The sequence below is a fragment of the Vipera berus genome, assembly GCF_964194415.1.
Source record: "Vipera berus genome assembly, chromosome: 5".
Classification (NCBI taxonomy): Eukaryota; Metazoa; Chordata; class Lepidosauria; order Squamata; family Viperidae; genus Vipera; species Vipera berus.
In genome coordinates, this window is record NC_138207.1 from 70,373,099 (window position 1) to 70,391,100 (window position 18,002).

General features: G+C 43.8%; 1 protein-coding gene across 1 annotated transcript in view; it reads left to right on the top strand.

Moving 5' to 3' along the window:
* INPP5A (inositol polyphosphate-5-phosphatase A) overlaps positions 1–13,184 on the top strand; it is a 322,080-nt gene extending 308,896 nt beyond the window's left edge. The window contains exons 13-16 of the mRNA XM_081329302.1: positions 2,215–2,326; positions 8,942–9,010; positions 11,119–11,206; positions 11,405–13,184. Coding sequence (XP_081185428.1) covers positions 2,215–2,326; positions 8,942–9,010; positions 11,119–11,199 — 262 coding nt within the window. The 3' untranslated portion in view covers positions 11,200–11,206; positions 11,405–13,184. The remainder of the gene's footprint in view (positions 1–2,214; positions 2,327–8,941; positions 9,011–11,118; positions 11,207–11,404) is intronic.
* The last annotated feature ends 4,818 nt before the right edge of the window (positions 13,185–18,002 follow it).

The following is an 18,002-nucleotide window of genomic DNA, read 5'->3' on the forward strand; positions in this document are numbered from 1 at the left end:
ATCGTAACTTCATATCCAGATCATAAGTATTTTTGGGGGTGGTCTGTCATACGTTTGAAGAGTCATTAAGCAATTGATCGTAAGTCAAGAAATATTTGTAATACAACTTGATTTAAATTGAGTAAAGACAAAATAATATAATAAAGATCTTAATCTAAAACTGAAAAATGTGAAAGAAACTAACGTTTTGCTGAAATGTCTCTTTGCCATGAAATTCCTGAATGTAGATTTGGTGAAAGCCCAAGTTATGCAAAATGATTCTGGAATAAAAACTAAACGTTAAAGTGCTGCAAACTTTCAAGCCTTAATATGTTCTTCATAAGGAATTCATTTTCCAATATGAAATAAAATTAAAGTAAAACAAAATCATGGTTTGATTAGACTCTGTATGCTCTGTTATTTTCCAAGAATCATGAAAATGTCATTTTAGATTTCAAATGCTTTTTATTTGGTCCTCCTGCAATGAAATTTCCAGCCTTTTTCCTTTTAAATAAATATTAGCGTTAATATAGCAACTTAAAAGTGTGTCGTCTTTTCTATGTCTACTTCAATTTAAGTTGCTTTTGTAAGTTAAAAGCAGAGAAAGCAAAATGTGAAATTTTATTATATATGTTGGAAACTACTTCTGTGACATTGTTAAAGCTTTACCTTAACTTTGTCCAAAGGATTTCGAAAAATGTGCAATTGATTGTATATCCTGAAAATAAAGATGAGCAAAAAGGTAAAAGAAACACAACAGGTCATAGTTGGTTGCTGTATATGTGAACTCTGAAATGATACTACCTGAGATCATAGACCCACTTGCAGCCACAAAACATCCTGCTTTGTGTGTGCATCCCCCCATACACACATATAATCTTTGTCGCCTCAACGGCTAAAACTCGACAGTATTATTTATTGAAGAAGGAAGTAGATGAAAATGATAACATTAGAGTTACTGCTTAAAAACTGGCTTAACAAAAAAGAACTATCAAACCATCCCTCTCAATTTCAAGGCAAATCCAAAAATCTCTATTATATATTTATATTTATATTTATTAAATTTTTATACTGCCCTTCTCCCGAAGGACTCAGGGCAGTGTACAGGGCAATAAATATTAAAAACGAAGTACAAAAGTTAAAAAACAATTAAATATTATGCCCGATATAAACAGTAATTAAAACCATGTTAAAAACCCAACCCTTAACCCATCAAACCAGGCCGGATTGCTCAAATTAATAAGTTTTTAGATCCTGCCGGAAGGAGCGAAGGTCGGGGGCCATCCGGAGCTCGACCGGCAAGCGGTTCCACAGGTCTGGCGCGCCCACAGAGAACGCCCTCCCCCTAGGGGCCACCAATCGACATTCTTTGATCGGAGGCACCCTGAGGAGGCCCTCTCTGTGGGAGCGCACTGGACGGAGGGAGGTTGACGCCGGCCGCAGGTGTTACCGTAGGTAATCCGGACCCATGCCATGTAGGGCTTTGTAAGTCATTACCAACACCTTGAATCTCACCCGGAGGACAACCGGCAGCCAATGCAGCTCGCGGAGCAAAGGTGTAACTTTGCATGATTACAATGTTTCCTGTACTCCACAGCCTTTCCAAAAATGTTTAAAAGCACCCTTCAGTTACCAGAAGATTTATCTTTCCTTACCTAAGAGATAAGGGGGGAAAATATTACTGCTGCAGATAATGAGTGAAGGAACTTGTGGAAGGTCCTCTTGGCAAGCTTTGAAGGATTAAAAATTGCCAAGATTCAGCAAACGTTCACACCCTTAAAATTACTTTCTGATTTTAAGCACCAGTTTCCAGTCCCTGGTCTCAAATTCAGGAAAACAACCTCCCTCTGGCAATGTGCATGTGCGTACCTTCCTATAGAGAGGTAAGCGCTGCTGCCAGAAAGAAAGGAAAATGCATGCTCTCCAATGGCCCAGATCCAGCAACTACGTCCTGTCTGGCATGTTAAGATAGCCCTTTCCGTCTTACACGGGTTATATTGGTATGTTGTATTTCCATAGCAGCAGACCTTTTGTTTATTTAGATAACCCCAAATAGTGCTGATCATTAAAAGGGTTTAAGGTTGGAGACTGAATAGTAAATACACTGGAAAACATTTGCATATTTGCTTGGTTTTTATAAAGTTTAATAGAATGAAGGGCTGATAAAGATGTCCTGCAATTAAAAGGATGTAAATTGCTAACAGATATTCCCTTTGTTTTTTCCCTATTTTCCAGCTATCCATATAGTGAAGATTGTAGCCAGGGAATGCAATATATGAACACTAGATGTCCAGCTTGGTGTGACAGAATCCTTATGTCACATTCGGCCAAAGAACTCATTTTGAAGGTAAAAATGTCCTTGAAACAATTGGGGATACATGTATATGTGTATATATGTATGTTCTTATACAATTAGTGTCTTCTATTCACTTCCATGGCCCCAGGGCAGTTTATAGATAAGAGAAATGGAGAATAAAAAAAACATGTACCAAGGCAGCCTAGTTCCATCATCCACATCAAAAGCATGTCAACACAATATTTTTTAAAGCCTTCCAAAAACAAGAACCTCAGACAGGAAGATGTTTCATATAATGAAGGCTGTGACCAAGAAAAAACAGTTGTGGGCCTCTCTTCAAATTCATTCCTTTTATATCCTACTTTTTTACCAGTGCTCAAGATAATTAACAAATAGAAAAGGTTGACTCATTCCCTTATCACAAGATGTATGAACTCTTGCAGTGCAGTGGGTCTGCCCCTGAAGACCACATAGAAGTTCCTATTGATGAGAAAACAGTGGCCTGCATGCTGATTAGTGAAAGCTGCTACAGCTATATTTGTGTTGCCGACTGTGCAGTAGCTTTCAGTAAGCTTCTGAGTGCAATTCAAAGTGTTGGTTTTAACCTTTAAGACACCATATGGCTTGACACCTAGATATGTTCTTGATCGCTTTCCTCAGGATGATATGCTCTTTTCTGGTGTGGAAATTTAGGATACTCAATAGTTGTGAGGTACTGCTTTTGTGTGGTGGCCCCCACCTTATGGAGTAGCTTTCCTTCAGAGTTTTGGATAACACTCTCCTTAGCATCATTTACATAAGCCTTTAAAATAGAGCTCTCCCACCAGGCATTAGGAACGTGCAATAGCGTTTACACTGTGTTTTCTGTTGTTTTGGTCCCAATTTTAATATAATTATAAGATGATTAAAGTCAATCAAAGTCAACTACATCTTAGATGGAGAGAGGAAGAGAGTACAGGTGAAAAATCCCCTCCGCCCCGTGCGTTCCCACAGAGAGGGCCTCCTCAGGGTGCCTCCAGTCAGAGAATGTCGACTGGTGGCCCCCAGGGGGAGGGCCTTCTCTGTGGGCGCTCCGGCTTTGTGGAATCAGCTGCCGGTTGAGCTCCGGATGGCACCGGATCTCCGCTCCTTCCGGCGCGGGTTAAAGACCCATTTATTTGAACAAGCTGGCCTGGCCTGATGGGGAATTACTTAGGGTTTTAATATTTATATATATATTTTATTGTTTTTATTGTGGGCAATAATTTAATTCTTTTTTAACTTTTGTACTTTTGTAGTTTTAAGATATGCCCTGTTCACCGCCCTGAGTCCTTCGGGAGAAGGGCGGTATAAAAATTTAAATAAATAAATAAATAAATAAATAAATAAATAAATAAATAAATAAATAAATAAATAAATAAATAAATAAATAAATAAATAAATAAGTTAGGGAACACCAAGTTGTGCTCGAAAGGCCTGACTGAAAAAGGCATTGGCTGTCATCCTAGAAGTGAACATAGCACCATTTGATTTCATAGCACATCTCAAATCCTAAGTATTTGGAAATAATAGCAGAGAACAAATGAATGATGTGATTGTTTGTTGAACATCATAAGCACCATATAGTGCAGGACATTTTTGAGTGCAGCTCTGTGACAAGGAATTTCTAGTACTCTGAAGATCAGGAAGGTGGCAACTATGATTTCTTGTCAAAATGAGACATCAAAACACATATTACTATTTATTAAATATGATTCATCCAAGACTTTTGTAAGAAATTTACAGGCACCTGAGGTGGCTAGCTGCATTTCTTTCCTTTTCCAGGTTCATTTGCTAAAGCCCCGATGATAACAATCATTTCCTTTGATTAGGGTATTATTCTTTGTTCAGTAATTTAAATAAAGCCTGTAATTCAAGCTGTCTGTGTGTACCTGAAAAAAGAGTTCTTGATTTTAAACATCTACTACTTTCAGAACTCCATTGTTTAGAAGTGATCTTTGGGTTATTCTGTATAACATTCCTTGTATATGACTCTATGTTGGACTCTATGTCAGCACAGTCTTATGTAAATAATGTATCTACATTTTTCCAGATAGTCCAAACACCTATTCAAGTAATTAAAATACATGAAATACATGAAACTTCCTGTTCTCCTTCACCTAATCTACCTGTTACACACATACATGCACAAATAATTTTCCTTTGCTGTAACCACAAGGTGATTCTGGACATTCAATTCTAGAATTCTGATTACCAGATCTTGCCATTACCATGTGAACTTTTTTCCAGAGAAATATATTCATAGGGATTACTGGCTATCCCATTTCCACAAGAATTGTTACTCAAACATTTTGCCATTTATAACTGTAGATTGCAAATCTCTTTCACTCTCAGTAGACGTATTAATTAAATGGTGAATATTTTTGCTTATGCTATTTAAAATATTCCTAGGCAACTTTTAAATAAAAATATCAAGGAGGTCTACATATCAAAATTAATATTAATAAAACCAATAATAAACATGTTATAAAAATGAAGAACACCATCCCAAAATATTAAATTAACTCTAGGCTCAGCTGGATCATGCAACTTACTGAAAGGAATGTTGTTTAAATAAATAAATGTTTTCTATACTTTTTATAAAAAAGCTAGCAGTAACAAACATTGCAGAACAACTTGAAATGGCAAAATGTTTTAAAACAAGGTAGCATTTTTGGGCTTAAAGTGTTGAAACCTTTGATACAGATGAAGGCAGTTTGACCCAAGCTTTAACAATCACTTGGATTGGCTCAGAAACAAACAGGTAACCACTGCAGTAAGTGTCTCAAAGGTGCTTTTTCAAAAGGCAACTGGATTTTCTTTGTTTTTCCTTGAAGACATTTCACTTCTCATCCAAGAAGCTTCTTCAGTTCTGAGGAACTGAAGAAGTTTCTTGGATGAGAAGCAAAATGTCCTCAAGGAAAAACAAAGAAAATCCAGTTGCCTTTTGAAAAAGCACTTTTGGGACAATCATGACCTGGATGACTGAGAATCTCCATAGATACTGCAGCAGGTAGCGTTATAAAGGTCATATTGCAGCCACCTTACTTCCACAATGTGTGGTTGTAGTCTGCACCGGCTGAATTTCTAATTAATTGATATTTGTACGTATTTCTACCCTTCGTTTTGAAGGTCAAAATTTAACTGTTCCCTTTTTTAATGAAATAACTTTTTCTTTTTCATTTTTTCTTGCATTAGTATTTAATATGGCAGCAATATATGATTAAGATGCTGGAATGATTCAGGATATAGCTAGAGCTGCTAATTTAGTCCAGGGCAGATCTGTTTGTATTGGGCAGATCTGAAGTTTTTCTTTTCTTGGAACTAATGCATAGAATGGATTTCTTTTTACAGAAGCACTCCTTTTAACTGCTGGGGCTAGATAAAAAATTATCATGGAGAATTTTCCCAGACCTGTACACTTAATCCTCGACTTATGACTGCAATTGAGCCTTAGATTTCTGTTACTGGGACAGTTGTTAAGTGAATTTTGTCCGATTTTACTACCTTTCTTTCCACAGTTGTTAAATGAATCACTGCCATTATTATTATTAACATGGTTGTTAAGTGAACCTGGCTTCCCCATTGACTTTGCTTGTCAGAAGGTCGCAAAAAGTGATCACATGACCCCGGTACACTGCGACCATCATAAACATGAGTCAGTTGCCAAGCATCTGAATTTTGGTCATGTGACCATGGGGATGCTGCAATTGTATGAAAAACAGTCATAAGTCCCTAAATGAACTGTTGTAAGGTGAGGACTATCTGTACTGGTCAAAAGTTTCACTTGCTAAATTTCTTGTATGTGGAGAAATCTGCTATTAAAAACTTACCATATGAATGCTGATTCTAAAATTTAGAGAAAGTCACTGTTCTCAGTCTGAATTTCACATTTGTAAATTGAATTAAATTGGGATCTGGTGATTTATGAACAAACAAGCTTTAAAGCACTTTCCTAGCTTTGAAATACTACATGGAAGTAGTGAAAATAAGATTTTACAACTGCAATGTGAGCCCCTCCATTTTGTTTCATATTTGTTTGTTGAGGGCGAGAGTTTTTATCTATGCCCAAATTAGCTGACAGCCATAACCATCAGCTCCACACACTGGGCTTTACAGATTGTACAGACATGGGCTGTAAACAGCTTTAGCACAGCCTCATTTATCATGCCATGGTCCGTTACCTCCCTAGCATGTTATTTTATGCTTGCTGAGCCCTAACACACCAAAGGTTGCCCGCTGTTTGGGAGTCACAGAACTGCCTGAGAGCATAGCGTAATGAATGCTCAGCTGAGTGGAGCGTGTTTCTGTTCATGCGCTGGTGTAATTTGTTTATCTGTCTAAAGATTATGCACTTGAAAATCTACAATTTGATGCTGCCTTTGTAAATTATCAAGTCGTTTTTGATGAATGTATCTCCACTTCCGATAGCAGTGGCATTATGAGCTTGAAATATTAGAAAGTGTTCATGCATGCAGTGCAGAAGGTTAAGGTTGTGTATGCGTGTGCGCACGCGCGTGTAGATAGATAAAGATACAGATTTCTAGGCAAGCATGCTAAGGAAGCAGATGTGACCTTAAGCTTCCTTACTGCATTAAAAATAGTTCAGTTTTAACTTTATAGTCTAAAATGTGGCTGTTTATTGTATATATAAAGTTCTTACCCAGTCAAACTTGACTTGATTACAGATGAGGGAAAGCTTGACCATTTTTCATTTGAAATAAATTAGGGTGGTAAACCAATTGCAAGCACAGCTGCGCATGTACGTACGTATGAAAGATCTGGGGAGAGACTCTGGGTTCCAGATTTAATTATCTCCCAGTTTAACCAGCCTGAGAAATTGCAAGTCTCTCTCTTAAGTCATTGCTTTAGCAAGGTCATTAAGCTGGATAAACAAGGCAGACGCTGGGGTGGTCGATGCAGTAGCAAAAGCTGTGTCAATGTAATTATTTGTTTGAAAGAAAGAAGGGAATAAAAATGCCAGTAGAAATGGAAATAAAGCTGGTTAGGGGAAAAACAATGTTCGGCTTCTACTCATTTTGAGATAGAGGCATGTGTCTAAAAAAATTTAAAATCTACTAAAGTCAGTGGCACAATTGTCATTGATGTTAATGTTTTTACTCTTCACTCTGAAGTTTGTAGTTGTGTTAACATCTAGTTGAAAGCTAGAACCACAAAAATCAAAACTTAATTCCAGATAACTTTATTTAGAAAAAGGTCTTGATGAAGAAATATGATGTGTGTGTGTGTGTGTCAGTCACATTGTTCCTTTTCTCCTGCTTCTATGTTATTTCCACTTTTTTCTTCAATAGAGACTTAACCAAGGTTACATTTAAATTTAACCAAATTTAACCAAATTTAATAGGTAAATATATATCATGGTAAAATGTTTAAACTGGAAGCATAAATCAATTTTCTGAGTGTCCTAATCAATTAAGTTTTTTTAAATTGATTTGTTTATTTATTGAAATTTCTACACCACCCATCTCACCTAAGTTGCTTCACTCGTGTCAGAAGCACTAAAACACTTCCTGTTTAAAAGGATTAGCTGGTGACATCACTGTTGCCCTGGGGACCCCAGTTGGGGGCTCCTTTCATGTCCCTGGCATGATCTAGGACGTTGCCCCATGTCAGCTCTCGGGTCTCAAATGCTGCTTCTATCTCACTTACCTAAGTAACTGCTTTAATAATGAATTAATAATTGCAGTTTAAAAATCGAAGATTGACAGATGTTTCAGATAAAGTCAACAGGATTGAAAATACTTTAGATCAGCAGTCCCCAACCTTTCCAACTCTGCAGACTGGCAGTAGTGGCAGTGAGGGGGGGAAAGGGGATGGTTTTGTGTGTGCGCCACTTGTACAAATGCAGCTTCACATGCTTACCTGCCGCTGGCATGGCCTGGTTATCAATGGGCCACAGTCTGGCACAGCCCGGACTAGGGTTTAGGAAACCCAGCTCTACATGACCGTGTCAATTTAAACAGCATGTTAAAATTAATCCATTCAAACCAATTGAACTCAATAAGTTTTTCTACTTGGTTTCAATGGAGGTGGATGCCTTTATGCTAAAGTGATTTCAATTTATTGTGTATTGTGTATGAAATTTCATCCTTACTTCACATGCTAAACAGAGTCACCCAGATTAAGATAGGTAAAGGTAAAGGTTCCCCCGCACATGCGTGCTAGTCGTTTCCGACTCTAGGGGCTGGTGCTCATCTCCGTTTCAAAGTGTATCATTTTTAACATTAGCAGTCCAAAGTTGTGTGTGCCTCTTTAGAAGTAAATATTCAATTCTAGAGTCAAGTTTCCAGGATTGTAGTCAAAATATGATCTACCCTCTTAAGTTGCTAAATAGTTGTAGATTAATATCCAGACCCATATCTTGAAAAAAATTCACCAAACTGCTTTCTCCATCTATAGCTAAAGTAATACTTAAGTCAAATAATAGTATCAGAGTACTGCATTCTAATGATGCTGTTAATTTTAATGAACCTTATTTGCAAATGTACATGTATTGTAAATAAGTTTAAAAAAACCCCTATTTTTCAGTTAATTTGGTTTACTGATTCACGTAACTATGAACCCTGGGCAAATGCTTTTCACAAAATATCAATACTGACTAGAAGCTTCCTTTATGTTTTCACTCAGTCTGAAAATGATGAGCGGCAAGTGGTGTATGACCACATAGGACCAAACGTCTGCATGGGGGACCACAAGGTAACCATGTCTACTTCTGTTATAGACATCCCAGTGCATCTATGGCAGATCGGGTGGGGTGGGGTGGGCAGCTACTGGTAAAGATTTTTAAATTAATCTGGAAAGACACTGACCTCTGGCATTAACCACAATACCAGTTACTCTGGCAGAATATGTGCAACAAGGAAAGCCGAGCAGGATTCTTAGCAGGGATTTGTGCAGTTGCCCAGCCTCGCTCACAAATTACCTGCAGACACATTTATTTTCGTGAGAATTATTCTGCATAAACTATTCACGTAGCTTTTATGGAAAAAAAACGCAGGTAATATTGTGCTGAATACGCAAACAACTTTTTATTTTTAAAAAACAGAAAATAAACCAAAGGGGGAACACTCTAGTTATGCTGTGGCTTTTCTGTAGTTGTTGCTAATACAGTGTTAGAAACTAGCCCATGGAATCTTACAGAGAGTGCAAATTTTACAAGAGACCAAGGATTTCTTCCTCCCTCTTTCTTTTCTTCCATTAAACATTAATTCATGTGAAATACAAGTTCTAGGCTGCCGTTTGATCAGAACTGCCCCTCTAGAAGCAGTCTAGGGCTGTTGTGAAGAGTGCATCCTTGGAAAAAGGAATAAAACCCAGGGAATGAACTGGGACTTATTTGAGGGTATATTTCAATACGATCTGGATGGGGGGAAAATGAGGGAACCCGTAGGGTGGGGGGGGGGAAAGTGGTGAGGCAAAAAGACTTCTCTTTTCAGAGTGTTTTAATGGAACAGTTGATAGCACAGCGAGATAAAGTTGGAAAGGGAGAGAAGAGGGTGAAGAAACATGATAAAAACAGCCTAGTGGAAACTATTCTCCCAGTTCTGAAAAGCATTGGTTTTTCTGAAGCATCTCGGAAAGCAACAGAAATAGAGTTACCGGCATCCTTGAATGTGTTGCCACTTGGCAAAAAGCCCCTCGGCACTTTTTGCCTAAAACTGCATAGGGACAGAAAGCAGCCCGCCTGTGCTTCCAAAGACACCTTTTGATAAGATTTACAGGCATCTGACAGAAAATCCTAGAGAGATAATGAGGGCAGGGAACAGGAACCCAGAAGGCGGCAGTGGTAAACCACTTCCATATTGTTGCCAAGGAGATTACCTGAACATTCCATGAAACCACCCAATAAAGGTAAAGGTAAAGGTTCCCCCGCACATGCGTGCTAGTCGTTTCCGACTCTAGGGGCCGGTGCTCATCTCCGTTTCAAAGCCGAAGAGCCAGCGCTTGTCCGAGGACGTCTCCGTGGTCATGTGGCCGGCATGACTAGACGCCAAAGGCGCACGGAACGCTGTTACCTTCCCACCGTAGTGGTCCCTATTTTTCTACTTGCATTTTTAGTGCTTTCGAACTGCTAGGTTGGCAGAAGCTGGGACGAGTAACAGGCGCTCACTCTGCTACGCGGCACTCGGGATTCGACCCGCCAAACTGCCGACCTTCTGATCGACAAGCTCAGCGTCCTAACCCACTGAGCCACCACGTCCCTTAAGCCACCCAATAGTGGTCCTTAATTCAAAGAAGACTTTTTCCATTATTGGAAAATTCTGCTTTTAAACTAATAACAGAATGAAGTCTCCTCCGGTGATGTTAAACAGTCTGGGAATTCCTTTCCTTCGTCTCAGAAGGGTGAAGGCCAAACCAGAAGCTGGATCCAGACTCAGGAATGTCTAGTTTGGACCCACTACAGTCCTTGATTTCAGTCCTTGATTTCAGAGGGCCTGAGCTTAGTTGCCCCCTTCTCCTGAACCCTGACCAGGACTGCAGGCCCCAACAGCCTCCTGGGGTCCAGCTTGAGAGGAGCCATCTAGCACCTCACCTCAGGAAGGGCCATCTCCTAGAACAGGGGTAGGCAACCTTGGCTCTTTTATGACTCGTGGACTTCAACTCCCAGAATTCCTGAGCCAGCATGGCTCAGCTTGGAAACCTCTCCCTTTCCCCTCAGCATGGCTGGCTCAGGGATTCTGGGAGTTGAAGTCCACGAGTCATAAAAGAGCCAAGGTTGCCTACCCCTGTCCTAGAAGCATTCAAGTGTGCTTGCAGCCTGTGGCAGCTTTACCTTTTAACCTCCTCTTTTTTCCCCTCTGCAGCCCGTGTTCCTGTCCTTTCGAATAGCCGCTGGGGCAGGTAAACCTATTGCCAATATGCACAAGTGTTGTGTCGTGCAGTGACGTGGTGGTAAATATCACGTTAGATTTCTCTTATCTGCTCTTTCCTCTCTCCCTTCCCTCCCTTTGACCGGTCTGGTTTCTTCAATGCTTCCTTTCCCCCTTTCTCACCCACCCTTCCTTTTTTTTTTGTGGGGCTTGTTTGCTTTTCTTTTAATCTTTTTGGTTTTGAAAACAAAACAATAGCTGTTCATCAATTCTACAACAGGAAAAAGATGCCTCCGACACGAGAAGATATTTCGGGAAAGTTCATTATAGCGAGGAGGAAGAGGAGGAGGAAGGCTTCAAACTCCCACCCATCGCTTAAATCGTGACTGCTCTAGCCATCCATCCAAGTCCTGCGTGCCCTGTTCTTCTTTTTATTATTATTACCGTTCTTGTTATTTTAGGCTGTTTATGCTCCACTAGCTTATTTCTGGCGTGGACACAAGTCCCCACCACCCCAAAAAAATCTCTTATACCTCACTGTCTTGTATATTCTCGTGCCATCAAAAGTGGACTTTTTATTTTTTTATATGGCTATGCCTATATTATGCTACAGTCTGGTTGCCAAAACATACCAACACAAAAAAAATCCTCACATTATTATTATTTTTTTTACAATGTTTTGCGTCTTGGATTTCACTGTGAGGTTTGTGTTTTTAGTTGGTCAATGTGGAATGAGTGTGTGTATATGTATATGTATATGTATATATGTAGACACACCTTTAGCATTAAGACCGTTTTCATCACCCTTCCCTAGCTTAAAGCCAGGTTGGGATTTTATATATTGCCTTGTATAGAAGTCCTGCTGTGTTATTGTTGTTTGATCCTGTGATATTTGGGGGTGGGAAAGAGGATCCAAGATTGTGGTTTTTTTGTTTGTTTTGTTGTCCTTTTTTATAGACTTGTTTTCTCATGTTATTTACTATACTGCCATGTTCCATGGTTTCTGAATCACACAACAGCAGCTGCTTTCTATACGTGTATATATATTTATATATATATATATATATATATATAGTGTATGTGTGTGTGTGTATATATGTATATATATACATATACATATAAACATACACACAGAGAGATATAGAAATAATTTATAATTACAAACAGCCTGTCTTTCCTGATACAAACAGACTTCTCCAACAATCCCAAAAAATATCACTGTTGCTCGGCAGGAAATTCTGCCACCGGTTATTCAACTCGGGATTCACTCGCAAACTGAGGAGAGGGAGGCAAGAGTTCACGATGGGGAGAGGCTGTTGGACGCTTCACACCCCTTCTGAAACACGTTTCTTCCCGCGTGGAGAGGAAGAGACGAGGGGAGATCCCACTGGGCGCGCGTGGCGACTCGTCCCGGAGTTCCTTGCAAGCCTGCTTCATTCCACTTTTAAACTTCGAAGCAAACCTGCAGCGTGGACACGCGTTTCAGGAGGCGAGCGTGTGAATTCCTCCACCCCCCTTCCCGGCAGATTGCGGTGCCAGACAACAGCTGCTCGGCCGACGGGTCTTCTCCTCCCGCGGTAGGTGCGGCGAGGGCGCTCAGCGGTCCAGCGCTACAATCCCCCCCCCCCAAAGTTAAGAAGGAAGCTCAGGTGCCAAAGCCCGTTCGTGAAGAGCAGACACGAGGGGAGGGGAGGGGAGGGGAGGGGGAGGACCAGCCCCTCGTCGGGGAGCACTTGTTGACTCGGACACGAGGAGGGTCGGGAAAGCTGGAGCTTCATTGAAAGCTCTCTCTCCCCCCCCCCTCCGGAGTACAGCATTAAAAGGTGATTAGCGAGTCTGTTGAAGAAACACACGCGGGGAGAGTTATTGATTTTATTGAGAACACTAGCGAGCTCAGGGAACGGGCGGGAGTCGGAAGATGCCTTTGGAGAACAAATCAAGCTTTGCGGTGGGTGGGGTGGGAAGAGGGGGGAGGAGGAGGAAGGAGGGAGAGAAACTCCCGGAGGGAGGGAGGGACGTCTCCTCTGTCCCTGATCCTACAAGGACACGGAAGCCGCCTAAGGCTTGGCGGGGTTTGTGCGCGTGGCGGGGGTTCACTGCGAAATGAGCATTCTGGTTCTCAAGCAATAAAATATACATATATATGTGTATATATATATGATCATGATTAAAGAGCTGCCTGGCTTTTTCTGCGCGTCTCTTGTCGTCTCCTGAGGTGGGAAAAATAATCCGATTTGCAAAAGGGGCGCCGAAGCCTTCCTTTCAAAGCACCCGGCGCTTCCTCCACCGTGCAAGCTGTCCCGCACCGATTTGGGGAACGTCGTCAAAAGAGTTCAAGACCCAAACTCAGCTCGGGGGCAGGTGGCGCAAGCCTAAAGGGGAAAGCAGCTTCCTGTTAAGACCGCGTGGGTGGTGGTTGGTTTTTTTAAAAAAAGCGTTTCCTATCTTTTTAAACACAATCCACAAACTTGACTAGCGTTACCCGGTAGTCTGGCTGGGATGGGGGGGGGGGGGGAAATGCACCTCTTGTTTCGCTAATCCCATGGCTAAAGTTAGCGATCGCTCCCAGATTCTCCCTGCCAGACAGCCCCAGCAGAGCCTCGCTTTCAGGGGAGTTAAAAGGATGTAAGTGCCGCTGCGTTAAGACTCCGTCCCGATCTTTACCCCTATCTCTGATCGAAAGCAGTGCCCAGTTTAGAGGGATTTATCTCAAGCTGGCGGCGTACGATTGTCCATCGGGGGCGGCGGGGGGGGGGGAGAAGAGCTACAGCCTAAATGCTTTCAGCCTGCGGGTTTCCCATTAAGTCTGCCAATCCTATTAACTCCCCTTTATGGCTTAGCAATGGCTGTCTTCACGCGGGTATGCTGATGAGTCCAAGCTTGGCAGACCTTAGCATGTGTGAATACGGTAGATGAAAGCAGCCGCCTGTAAACGACAGGAAGCCAAAGAGAACTTGCAGGCCACTTGCCGCCTGCCCTAGAAGGAAACATGCCGAAGCCAAAGAGCATTGGGGATGTCAAAAACAGGTCAGGTCCTCCAAAAGTTAAAACCGAACCCGAAACGCCCTTTTCCCCACGACTTGAGTGATCTAGATGGGCTGCTTCTTTTATTCCTGGTTTCCACTGCAAGGACCTGCCTGAGTCCTGTTTAAGTCGGTTTATATCGACTGAATTGGTCACCGGCCAGTTCAGTTGATCCAACAATGAATGCGACTTGGCACAGATCTTTTGGGACGGAAGCTGCAGTAATGTCGATGGGACAAGTACACAATTGCGGTCTTCATTATTATTCAAGGCCAAGGAGAAGTTGCTGCTTCAACTTATATAAAATGTTTTACTTTTTGATTTGCACTCAATTTCCTCTTCCTTCCTTCCTTCCTTCCTTCCTTCCTTCCTTCCTTCCCTACAAATTGTCTATGGGAGTCATAGCCAAAGAAAATGGGGAAGGGGAGATATCTCCTACCTCACCTCCGGTGACCTCCCTGGTAATCTGACACTTCGACCATTACACCACATTCAGTAATTGTGAATGATGGCCTTAGAAGTTTTTCTTTTTCGGAGTCTATCAAGCGTTTGCTTGATGGAACTCATTCCCTTGGAAGAGAGAAAGCAATGACAAACGTGTCTACGTGCGTATTGCATACTCCTGTAGTGTGGAAAACCCCGCGCCTTGCAGTTTCCGGAGAAAGTTAGCATTGGAATTGAAAGGACAGGTCCACCCAAAGGAAGCCTAAGGCCTGACGCTCACTTTAATCGCATCAATATAAAACTACCGCCTCCCCGTTTGTCGCACTGGGTTGGGCTGAGGGGATTGCGCTTTCGCCTTTTCAGAAGAGGCGAACTGGCGAACCTGCGCCCCGCGCGTCCTGCAATTATCAGCCCGTTCAGCTACCAAATATGAGCGAAAAGGCGAAGCCAAAACGCATTCCGCCCAGCCGCCTCTAGATCCCGATTAGCCATCATCACCTATGGACTGATGTCTCGGTAAGCCCAAGTAGTTGAGAATGAAAGGGATTGCCTTCTAAGTCGGTTTTTTGGGAATGGCGAGGAAACGGCCCCGCTTCCTGCCATAAGGGGAAGCGATTAAGCACAGCCATCTTTGGGGGGGAAGGGGGGGGGAAAGAGTTCATAACTCTTTGACTCAGCCTTCCATCCTTCCGAGGTAGGTAAAATGAGGACCCAGATTGTTGGGGGCAATTAAGCTGACTTTGTAATAATGCCGCTGGGGTGTGTGTGAAAGCCCTAATAAGCAGGCATATACATAGAATGAAGGCTACTGCTAAGCTTGTAAGCCGCCCTGAGTCTTCGGAGAAGGGCGGGATATAAATGGAATTAAAATAAAAATAAAAATAAAAGCTTCTCTCTCTTTGACTCTCGTCGAGAATAAACGAATCTGGCTCCCAACCCTTTGGAAACGCGGGAAATAAAAGCCAGCGCTAGGATGCGGACAGAGAACAACGACCTAATGAGGGCCACTTTCCTGCGGTTCGTCAACGCAAGCGAAGCCAAGGGCTGAAGGCCGAATCCGTCGGGATTTCAAAACGTGCTGAGTCTGGATTTGCGCGGCCCGTCTCTGGTTTACTGGTCCTCAGAATTTACCCAGCTTGGGACGTGGCTGGCTTGCCTGGACGTTAAAGTCAGGTGTTTAATTTTAGCCTGCGTCTTTCAGGGGTGTTCAGAGTTAAGGTCAAGAAAAGTAAACGCTCGCCGCGACGGTGCGATTGAATCCCGTTGGTTTTTTTAAGAGCTTTGCTCGCACTGTCACGACTGCCAACTTCTTTTTTTTTTTAACCATACCGTACCTTGCCAGAACCCATCCGTGGATGGATGGATGGATAATCGTTATGTGCGAGTCAGGCCATTACGGCTTATGACACAAGATCTTGGCTAAAAGCAACGCCTCCTTGGTTTAGCGGGGTCTTTGAACCCAGGCACGGATTACCGTATTGCAGAAAAGCAAATTCCTTCCTACCTACCTACCTATTTTACTTTTTGCACACGAGGTTCCCAGCATTCCATTTTTAAGGAAGGATGAATGGCCTCCATCAGCACTGCTGGCACCTCTCCTTGGGGATGAATGGCCTGAGGCGAGGAAAGCGCCCGCAAGCTAGCAAGCAGTGGGGGGGGGGAGGGGGGAACGTGAGCATCGTTCTTCTCCCGGAGCCAGGGCTGAGCAATTCTGGTTCTCCCAGCCAATGTTGCAAAATCCAAAGTCCCATCGATCTCGGCTACCGTGAGAGATGATGCGGAGGCAGCCTGCCCACCCGGGTGCTGCTCCCGTCGTCGACATCAAGGTGGCCGGGAAAGAGGGGAGCTGTAGTCCAGCAGCTCTGACGGAGGAGGAGGAGGCGGCGGCGGGGGGGGGGGGCCGTACAGCTGACAGAGCCGCTGGATGTGTAAGCCGCTTCCGCTGATGTGGACCCGGACCCATCCCACCCATCCACCCTGCGGTCCTCGCGAATGACCGCCGCTGGAGGCTTACTGCCAAGGAGAGTGGCTTGATCCTTTGAGCAATTGAGCTTGCCCTCCAGGCCGAGGTCTTTATCCTGGCCCCCGTGCTTTGAAAGGGGATCGCTCCGACGAACCGACGCGCCCACATCGCTGCTTACATTTCTTCGCTTCCTCCCCCGCCCTCCGTTTACCCAGCCCTATAAGCCCCCCCCCCTAAGGAGAATCACCGTCCAGGGATTGGGTGACTTTGCGGCGCTCGGATTTCAGCGAGAGGAGGCAGCCGGTCCCGACGCGTCTCTGACCGCCCCCCCACTCCACCCCACCCCTACGTAACCCACGGGTAAGAGCGGGGGAGGCTCCTTCTGGAACAGAAAGCGTTAATAGCACGGCTGGCCCTTAAAGCTGCCCGGCCAGCCTTTCTCACCACGAGGAGAGACGCTCGTGAGAAGAGCTAAAACGGCGGCAGGAAGCATCTCTGCTCTTTTCCTTTCCTTTGGCAGGTTTCCCGCAGGAGGCAGCTTTGGATAACCTCTTGATCTGCCCGGACCACTATTGCTCTACTGTGCTCCCCTCCCAGGTGTATTGGATTTCATTTCCCCGGGATGGCCGAAGACTGGCTGAGAATTCTGGGAGTTGTAGTCCCAACACCCCTGAGAGACTCGACGATTGGGGGTGGGGGTGGGGGTGGGGGTGGGGGAAGCTGCTCTACTACACCATCTAAACTCGGCGCCCTTTACACGTGCCAGGTCGCCGCTCCGTCTTTTCCTCTGCGGTGGATACAAATCCAAGTTAACGGGTCCGACCAAGAAGCCCCCCGACCGGAGAGGCGATCTTGCTGCTGAATGAGAAACCCCCGCGTCTTCCTAAGCAGGTTTCCCTCGGCTCCCTCCAGTTCACCATCGGGGGGCACCGGACCAGGCCTCGAGGAAAATGCTTTGCCCCGGAGATGCCCATTTTCTCCCTCCCCTTAAGTCGCAGCCTCCCCTCCTCCAGGAGAAGCCGGGAGCAAAAGATACCAGCGCGTCCCTAAGAAGCGGAGCCCTCCCAGAAGACCTGTAGTGCCGCAGTGTCAGGTTTTCCGGAAGGGGCGGGCTCTCAGCCTTTGAAAAGGGCCAGAAAGGCTGAAACTAGTGGTTGGTTAACTCATGTTGAGAGTAATGCTAGAGCAGGGGTGTCAAACTCAATTTCATTGCGGTTGCCCTCAGGGGGCCGGGTGGGTATGGCCAGGGTGGGCGTGGCCTACTGGGTGGGCGTGGCCAGAGTGCATATGGCCTACTGGGTGGGCATGGCCAGCTCTACATCGTTCGAATCAAGGGTGCCTATGGGGGCCTGGGCAGGAGTGGGACAGATCTGAGGGTCTCTGGCAGGAGGAGGGTCTCTGGGCCAGAGCCAAGGCAATGGGGGCCGTTCCCTCACTGTTTCCAGGA